Raw genomic sequence first — 9,979 nt, forward strand, 5'->3', positions numbered from 1 at the left:
CAAACTAAATAATAGTTTCAAAACATTTCTACTTTTTAACTTTCAACAGAAGAGTGCTGCCCACATGTCCTTAGCCTGCCTCCTCCAGAAAATTCAAAGTAGACAGGAATAAGTGATTAAGTAAATGCTCGTCCCAGAACACTTTGCAATGAGTGTCTAGTTGTTAAACTTAGTCAGGCTTCTCATACAAGAGTGTCATAAGAACTGGGCACACATTGAAAGGTTATGGATGAAAAGAGACTGTCAAGAATAAGCACCTGTGTTTACTGAACATGTGCTATGTGTTAAGTATTTTACATGCATGGACTCATCTGACCCTCCAGCAACCCTATGGGTACAATTACTGTGCCTATCTTACAGGTGAGAAAAGTGAGGCACAAAGCAGGTGAGTAGCTTGCCCAAGGTTACACAGCTATCAAATGGAGGATTTGGGATCTACATTCAGTGATCTGATTCTAAAACTTGTTCTCTTGCCCACTATGCTTGGGAAAATGCTCCTAATAACCACACTTTACTGACTGGGAAAGAGAAAAGGGGAGGAAAAATGCTTTGCACACCAAGCCAAAGGTAAAGGTATTTGGAAGTTTATCGATAAAGGGCAAATGGTAAACACTTTAACTGTGAAATAATACTATTACATGGCCAGTGTGTTACACACTGTATATATGGCTTTGTTTCCCCTATAGCCTTGTTGAGAAGTGCGAATCTTCAAAGCATTTTGGACTATAAACATATTATCAAAAATCATGAATAGAAAATTACTCTTTCTACTTTGAATTATTTAATTTTAGTGGTTTATTTTTATTTACATGATTTAAAAAATATTTGGCACATTCATGGCAGCTTTTATTATGACATATACTGCTCATATCCACAGCAATATAGGTCTAACTCTGCTATGAAAGACAGGGAGAAATCAGGGCGAGCAGAATTTCACTTTTCGGACACATTTTTTAGCACGCGGGGTGGTGCTGCAATACTCTGTATGACCACTGGGTGGCACCAACATCCCTCGAATAGACACCTGATGGGCCCTCAAGGATGCTCTTCTCTTTTCTCTAGAAGAAGGTACTTACAGTTTGGACCTGCAACTGGAGGTCATTCTTTTCCTGCAGCAGGGACACCATTTTCTTCTCCAGCTCCTTTCGGCGAGCCTCAGACCTGGCCAGTTCTTCCTTGGCCTTTTCGAAGTCTTCCTTCATGGTGGCCATCTCTTTTTCAGCCTCTGCACTCTTCAGCAGGGGCTTGATTTTGAAGAACAGGTTCATCCAGGGCCAGTGCTTGACGCTCATGAAGGATCGGATGTTGTACTGGATGCAGAAGATGGAGTCCCTGTGCACCCGTTAGGGCTGAGATTAGTGACCCACAGCCGAGTCTCGTCTCCACCCCATCCATCCTGCTTGCCCCAGGACCTGCACCCTTCCGGGCTAGGTGGCAGGGAGCTATAGCCAAGCTGTGCAAATCTCAGGGACTCCAGAGTAGGTTCTACCAACGAGGGCAAAGGAAACAGCCCTTGCAAAGGTTGGAAGACGAGAGAGCACATGGGCTCTGTGTGGGTCTCCCACTCACCTGGCTTCCACTTCCACCGCCCCATGGAAAGTACTCCGCCTAAGGGCCAGTGCCTCCTAATTACCAATGCAATGAACATCTTTCATTCCTGTTTTATTGGGTCTTTTTCTCACATTTGAATTGTTAACGCTCACTTTTTTGAAACTCTCTTCTGCCTTTGATTCTCTGACAAAGCAGTTTTTATGTTTCATGATATTTTGCCACCTGGGCTCCCTCTTTCTGCGTAAGTGTTAGCGTATAGCAGGATCTGTCTTCAGCCCACTGGTCATCTCCCAGACTCTTGCCCTAGTAGAACTGATCCATTTTTCTAATTTTGACTGTTGCCTATGCCCCAGTACCAACTACGCTATTTCCTACTTGTCGTCATCCACAGCTTCATGTCACATAACTCACATGTACCTGGAAACTTACTTTTCTTTCTTTTAAACAGGCCCCTTCTTTGAGATATTTTTCATTTCTGCACTAGCTTCCATTCACTTCATCAAGCTAGATGCCTGGGAGATGTTTTTCTATTTTTTTAAATTAATTAATTAATTAATTTTATTATAGAGACATTGGTTAACAAAATCCAGTAAGTCTCAGGTATACAATTCAACAGTACTGAGAAATGTTCCTGACTAATGCATATCGGTGGCCCATTATGGCAACGACGATGTTAGAGCTATACAGCGTATGAGGGAGAATGCGTTTCCGCCCAAATTCTCTCTCCCCGAAATTCCCACACATGACCAGCCGTCAATGCTACCATTCCGTCTGCTGAATTATTGAAGGAATAAGACTCTTAAATATTTCTTCAATCCATCCCCTCCTCGCTCATCCATCGACTATTTCCTAATTCAGGTTTTTGTCATCTTTTGTTTGGACTTCCACCACACCTGGTCTTGGCCTCTCCTGTCCTTTCAGTTCTGCTCTCCTTGTAGTTGCTAGAGTGACCTCTCTTATGCTGCAAACCTGATCCCCTCATTCATCTCCTTCCACACCTTCCACAGCTCCCCATCAAACAGATGATTCAATATAGGTTCATTAACAGGGCACATAGGGACCTTCACTGCCTGCCTCTCAATCCTTGTTCCAAATACTGTGACCTGCTTGTCGACCTCCCTCCCAGGCCACTGTATCTTAGGTCATGCAAAGTTTATTTCAGAAAGTTCTTTTTTCTTGCTGGCCCTTTCATGTCAACCCCAACCCCCGACCAGGTTGGAGACTTAAGACTTAACAGTCTCTCATTGCCTTCAGTCTCTCATTGCCTGGAATATAACTCTGACATTGTACTGGTCACAGGCATTAAAATTAGCCATGCACATGTCCAACTTATAGTGAGCTCCTGGAGAGGGTAGGGTTTTTTTTTTGGTTTTTTTTTTTGTTTGTTTTTATTCCATAGTTTTCCTGAAACCTTTAGTATTATTGGAAATGGTAAGATGTGCTTAAATTTTCTTGGTATGTCTTCATTTTCTATCCTAAAGCAAGTCAGATGATTTGTAGTATCTGTTACACAGATGTTTGATTTTTTTTTTTTTTTGGTATCCCCAGTTCCAAGCAGAGTCTCCGGCACAGAATTCCTGCTCAGTAGATGTTGGTTAAATAGATGAATGAGTATATTAATATCCCAGGACTAAAAGCAAGAAGAGATAATCATCTCCTAAGTAGGAAGAGCAGGGTAAGGTGGAGGCAAGGGTCTGCGTCACCTTCTTTCTATCATCTTCTTGAATTCCACCCGCATCAGGTATCCCCGGCACAGGGCCTGTGTGCATGTCATAAGGGTTACCAGCTTCTCATCCCTCATCTCCTCCAAAAGTCCCAGGAGTCCAGCTTTGAAAAACACCTGTGTTAAAGGAGAGACAGCCCTGCTTTGTTCTCAGCAGGTGTTCAACTCTGGGCCCTAGTGAAAGCCTGTTTCTGCCCAACATCAAACCTTGATCTTCGAGGCCTGGGGCAGGACCAGCAGCCATCTGGCTCCCAGGACCTACACAGCAGCCCCTCCTGTATTTTCTTCCAAAGCATGTTACAGGCCTTACCAGCCCGCATGGGCAGCTTCTGACAGAGCTCACATACAGGAAGCAAAGATGAGTCCAGAAAGTGACCTCAGAGCTCAACTGTGCCCAGATTAGGGGAGATCCACAGACTCCTATCTCCCCTTTCTCCTCTCCCTCTGCCCATCTGAGAAGGCTGGTCCCACCTAAGGCCCATTCACCCTCTGCCTACACCGGCAGAGCTTCCTTGGCACCCACAATGCTGCAAGGAAGCAGAAACCCTTCGTGGCAGCAGCCTCCCCTCTGGTGGGGTAAACACTTTCAGAGACGTGGAGCTTTGGGATCGGCTTTTGCCACTCACCATTCTCGTGACCACGAGCAATCTAATGAGGTCAGTGCCACCCATGTCACGTCAGGTTATTGGGAAGATCAATGCAATGAGCGCAGGGGGCATGTCACAGGGCTCCATGCACATGTGCTCAGTAAACGGTAGTTGTTTTTATGGGTTATAATCATTCTTCTCAAGTCCTCACTGTCCTTGGAATTCTGTGTTCTCCTCTCTCTTTGGCTCTTTTATCACATTTAGAGTGTCCTTCCTTTGCTCCCTCCAGGATGTTAGGGTTCCCATTGCTTTCTTCTATGGTAGGTGGGGCTCCAGCTTTCAGTTAAGCCTCTAGACTCTTAAAAACCAACATGGAGACAGAGCTCTTTGTATCCAAACATAGGCTCCCTCTACCTGGGCCACTGGGCAGGGGGTGGTCAGGTTGACCAGAGGGGGAAAGAGAAAGACCCTGTTCCTCCAGTCAGCTAGCAAGCAGCCTAGGGCTGCGGTTGCACAGAGTGTGGGGTGTCCCAGCTTCACCCCTTCTCACCTTGGTGTGGCCAAACCTATATTGCTCCCGGTCCACATCGATGGAGCTCAGAAGCTTCTCAGAAGCATTTTTACTATCAATGAACTGCCCTTCTGGGATGGCGCTGGCATTGAGGATCCGGTACCTGAGGAGGGAGCATGGCGGGTCAGCACTGGGGCCTGAGGGCGAGGGGAACAAGGGCCTCTGGCACCCGGAGGCGAGGGGAACAAGGGCCTCTGGCTGCACAGCCTTTTCCCGAGGGCCGCATCCTGCTCCTTGCTGCTCAGGCCGAGGGTCTCACAGGCCTGCGAAAGCCCAGCCCCGTCATCCTGCAGTGACCCAGGGCAGGAAGACCGCACCCTCCTCTTTCCCATGGGTAGGGCCTGGACAGGAGGAAGTGGTGTCACTTGTGCCTATTCCAGAGACTTCACAGACTGCAGAGAGCCACTGTGGCTTAGGTGACAAGAGTCTGCCAGCAGCTGGCACAGCACACAGGAAGCTGAGGAGACGCCTCATCCCACGAGAGCCCTGCACTGGGAGGCTGCATCGGGCCTCACATCTACTTACATTCCCCTCATCAGCCTGGCAATGTGGGGTAGGGTGGTAGTTTCACTTAAAGGAAAAGCTCCCTGAATAGATTCACGCCCCCAATGAAAGACCTTGTACCTGAGACCAGGCCTTCGAGAACTTTCTCTTGCTCCAGACTTAGGAGGAAACGGAATATGTACAGCTAGTCTGGCAGAAGGGGAATTCTAGGGATCGATTCCAGACAAGCAGGTTATGGTATGAGAGGGAAAAACATAATGGAAAGAAGCCCAGCTGAGTGCACCGCTGGAATTTTGCTTTTAGAGGTAATGGTTCCTATATAACTTGGCAGAGCCTTGAAATCAGCTGTAACCTGCGGACCTCTGGCCCTCCTGCCTCTGGAGGGTCCTCTCCCCTCTTCCACTCCAGACAAGGCCTGGAATTGTGGGCCCAGATGGTAGATGGGAGGAAATTTGTTTCAATAGGGGAATAAGGGTGATTTGTTTCCCTCAGGGACATTTGACAATGTCTGGAGACATTTTTGATTTTTGCAGCTTTTAGGGGGTGTGGTTTGCTACTGAGATCTGTGGATAGAGGACAGGGATGCTGCCCAAATCCTACCATGCACAGGACAGCCCCACAATAAAGGATTATCTAGCTCCCACAGTGCCAAAATTGAGAACCTTGGTCTAGAGTCTTGGTCAGGTTAGAGGGTCTGAGCTCTGACCTTGGAGCCACTTTGGGCTGGTCCAGCACTTACTCTGGGCAGGGGATCATCTCCTGTCCCCAGCATGACACCCTGGGGGGCTTGTGAGCCCACCACACAACCAATCCAAGGAGCACCTTTGGGGAATGCAAAAGGTGTTCTCCAAAGGAGAAAGATGCAAAGATAGGTGACCTACCGCTGTTTGAAGTCAGCATAGAGGATCCGGCTGGGGAATCCTTTCCTGCAAATCCGGATGCCCTCAAGGACCCCGTTACAGCGCAGCTGGTGCATGACCAAGGAGTGGTCCATCACGCCTGGGGAGATAGTGTTTTAGGATGTGTCAGTGGCTTTTTCATTGTTCTCTTTGGTAGTCTGAGCACCATGAGACACTCTGACACACCTAGACTTGAGTGGAAAGGGTTAGTGCCAGCTCTAAGGTTGGGAGTGGCTGGAGCCTGCCTGTAGTTTCACAGTATAAATAATCACAACCTCTTAGGAAGACTCTAATACCCCATCACCATGGGAATGAAAGCCAAAGTATTGATCTTTACTCTGTTCATGGCTTTTGACTCTGTAGCTAGACTCCAAGGGAGGGCAGAATGAGTGTGGAGTACCCTTTGGGCTTCTCAGTAGATAACTTGAGATGCCCTCTGCATCTCAAAGGACAGAGATGTAAAATCTAAAGGCTGTGCCTTTAGTAGTAGAAGAGAAATGGAGAGAATGAGGAGGGCTGCAGTAGGGATAGAGGGGGTTGAATGCAGGGCAGTCATCTGCTGACTATTGAACCCCTGCTCTAGAAAGCAAGGAGGGAGCCCCAAAGCTGGGGCAGAAGAAGAGGAGCCAGAGGGACAAGCCTCCATGGAGGAGGTAACATGGTCGCTCTTGGTAACCAGTCTGGATCAGGCACACATCAAAAGGCGCCTGAGAAGGGTGAATTGGGGAGGGGATTAAGAGGTACGAACTGGTGGTTACAAAATAGTCATGGGGATATAGAGTGCAGCATGGTGAATACAGTCAGTAGTATTGTAACGATTGTGTATAGTGTCAGATGGGTACTGGATTTATCAGAGTGATCACTTCGTAAGTTACATAAATGTCTAATTACTGTGTTGTGTACACTTGAAACTAATTTAGTATTGTATGTCAACTATAATTGAAAAAAAGAGGGGATGGAGAAAATTCTGTCTTGAGGCTGGGTGAGGGGTTACAGGAGAGGTCTAAGGCTACATAATGACTTTTCATAGTGGGCTTCCTAACTTGCTAGAAGGGGCTAAAGCTGGCTTTGACTTAACCTCGTGGAAACCTCTAGAATGCTCACAAGTTCCCCCTGGCTACTGTGAGGAGAGATGATTATACATTTATACATTTTTCAAGGTTCTGCTAGAGTTGCCCTACTGTCTGATTCAGTAGTTTTTGGCTGCGTGTTGCTATTTAAATTTAAATTCACTAAAATAAAAGGTTCACTTTCTCAGTTGCACTGGCCATGCGTCACGTAACTAGTGGCCACCATACTGGACAGTGCAGATAAGAGCATTTTCATCACTCCTGGAAGTCCTAGGAGACAGTGATTCTCTAGCGAAAGAGGTGGCTAAGAGAAAGGAGAAAATGTTTTGGAAATTCAGAGAATCTCTGATGTGAGAGAACCTAAAACCATCTAGTCCAGCCTCATTATTTCTTGAATGAGGATTCTGAGGGGTGCAGATCCCAGTTGTGCCATTTACTAGCTGTGTGAACTTACACTTTCTAAGCCTTAATTGCCTCATTTGTAAAGTTAGGATAATGACAGCATCTACTTCATAAGGCTGTGTGAGGATTAACTGAGTTAATATGAATGAAGAACTTAAAATAGCCCCTGACAACAGTAAGCCATGCATTAGATACTCATACTGTTTTCTCTGTTTGATATATCCGGCCTGGTTAAAGACATGGCAGAGGTTTCCATTTCCACAAACACCAGGAGCAGAGAGAAAAAGTGTAATTAGAGAACAATTGACCCTTTTAGAGACAGAAGAAAACTTAAAGACTATCATTTTATAATGAGAAGACAAGAGCTGTCATTCTGCTTGTCAAATATGTACGCTCAGAGGGGAGATGTTTTCTAGTTCCCACAAAGCCGTCCTACAAGATGGAAGGGCGCCCAAGGAGACTGAGTCTGGAGAGGTGAAGCGCGTTGCAAGGAGTAGCAGAGCTGAGTCTGGACTCCCTTCTCTCCCAGCGCCCTCCTGTTTGTGCAGGCTCAGAATTTTGGGTCGAGTTCTCTTTACAACAAAACACCTCCGTACAAGCCAACGAATTCATGTGGTGCTTAACCAAAGAAACAGCTCTGTTCCTACACTAGACGAGAAATTGGCTGTGCTGCTCACCCCCATCCCCCCGCCCCACGCCGCCTCCACCCCGGGTGGGGATGGTGCAGCCTGCCCCAGACATTGGGTGTCAAAACAGTACAGCTGGTTTTTGCCTTTAACTTAGACTTTAGAATCTAACTTCCATGGAAAATAAATTCACTAAATATAGTAAACCAGGTGGTTTAGGAAATTAAAGTTTTTGGTTTTAAGGAATAGTAATAATAATTCTCACATTATTATTATACATAATATTATTCTTATTATTAATAATATAATAATAATTATTATTATAATAACTGACAGCCGACATTTACTGAGTGTTCACAATGTGCTCGGCCCTGTTTTAAATGATTGATATGTACTTGTTCATTTAATTTTCACAACCCTCTATGGCAGGTTAAATGAGTTAATATTTACAAAGTGAGAAAACACTTTATAAGCACTCCTTAAGTAAATAGATGAATGAATAACTAACTTAATGAATGAATGAATGAGTACAAGTGTTCTGCTTGCTCTTGTAGAGCTGAAAGCTAAGGTACTTGGCTTAGGGACCCATGGGTAGTAATAAGTGGAGCTGGGATTTCTTCCCCAACCATCTAATTTCTCTACTCACTAGTAATGTCGCTGAGGCAGAAGGTTTATTTACGGGCCAGAAACCCATGTCTGGGATAGAACAGTTTGGCTGAGGAGTAAGCTACCTGTAGCCACAGCTCTGTGTGGCAGTCGGTTCTTCTCTTTGTGACAAATGACCCTGAAATACAGCTCTACTCTAAGAATATTTGTGAATCCAGGACTGGGTGATGGTTAAAGGTCTACTGTACTGCACAGCGTTCTCTCCGCATATGGTCTCATTCTCAGTTTTCCCTTCTATGAAATGGAGATTATTACTCTTACCTTGCAGAGAACTGTTGTAAGCAGTAGAGATAATGTTATAAAGTGACCAATATGCAGTATAGACTCAGAAAACAGTTACTATTCATGCAGTTTTTCTTATGGAATACCTAATCTAGTGGGTCTTGAATTTGGGGGAAAAGAAACCACAGAGGCCTTTAAGAACCTAATGAAAGTTATGGATCTCATGTATCTATACATACTTCAGCTATGATTTCATAGTAGGAGTGTGGAATAAAATATATAAGATGCCCCACTGAATCTGAATTTTAGATAAATGGTGAATAATTTTTTAGTAATAAGTTTATCCAATATATTTCATAAGTTATACTTATACTAAGACATTTTTCATTGTTTGTTGATTTTGAATTTAATGGGGCATCCGATATTTCTATTTGCTAAATCTGGCAGCCCTATTTCACAGACTACTTAGCGAAATGATAAAGCCTATAATGCTTTCTTCGGGGAAACACATGTGCATTTCTACACACATACACACACACCTGTGTGTACGCACACCTACAGAATTTTGCATACATTTCAGGGAGTCCTGTTTGAATGGATTCTTACTCACCAGGAGTCTTGGTTTCATTGGGAATCAGACATCGTACAAAGTGAGGGTGAGTGCTCCTTAAGTTGGTCATCAATTTGTTTAAATTTTCCTGGGACAGAAATCAGGACAAGCACATTTACCTTAGCAAATGCTATTTTGTTGTGGGAGGAACTCCCCCACTCAAAAACAAACAATTCCCCCCCCACCCCCAAAACAAAAACTGAATGTGGAAGCTGCCAAAATACGAACCCTGAACACAGCAGACACCGTCTGGAAAGAGGAACCCTTCTTCTTCCCACCCTTCTTGCTTCCCCCGGAGTCACCTGGAGACAGACAGATGTGTCAGATGCAGCCCCAAGGACACAGTGGTGGCCTTCTTAAATCACCTCCTCCTAGCCCTGAAAGTTTTGGTTTTCTTTTGATGTAAGAGACCTGAATTGATGTTGTTGTTGTTGCTGTTGTTTATGTGCCTCCAAACTACTCAGATTTGGGAACACTCATGTTTGTCACTGTGGGAATGGGGTGGGGTGGGCTGTGGGTGGAATTTAATTGGGGGTATAACTTAGACT

At 45.1% G+C, this 9,979-nt stretch overlaps 1 protein-coding gene across 1 annotated transcript in view; it reads right to left on the minus strand.

The window, feature by feature from the left end:
- The window catches only part of MYH13 (myosin heavy chain 13), a 48,996-nt gene that overhangs the window by 20,767 nt on the left and 18,250 nt on the right, over positions 1–9,979 (minus strand). Inside the window, exons 15-19 of the mRNA XM_011359125.2 lie at positions 9,432–9,519; positions 5,818–5,935; positions 4,412–4,535; positions 3,255–3,391; positions 1,077–1,332 (exon numbers count right to left, since the gene is read on the minus strand). Of these exons, the coding sequence (XP_011357427.2) occupies positions 1,077–1,332; positions 3,255–3,391; positions 4,412–4,535; positions 5,818–5,935; positions 9,432–9,519 (723 nt within the window). The remainder of the gene's footprint in view (positions 1–1,076; positions 1,333–3,254; positions 3,392–4,411; positions 4,536–5,817; positions 5,936–9,431; positions 9,520–9,979) is intronic.

This window comes from Pteropus vampyrus, unplaced genomic scaffold (genome assembly GCF_000151845.1).
Source record: "Pteropus vampyrus isolate Shadow unplaced genomic scaffold, Pvam_2.0 Scaffold44, whole genome shotgun sequence".
In the NCBI taxonomy this organism is placed as follows: Eukaryota; Metazoa; Chordata; class Mammalia; order Chiroptera; family Pteropodidae; genus Pteropus; species Pteropus vampyrus.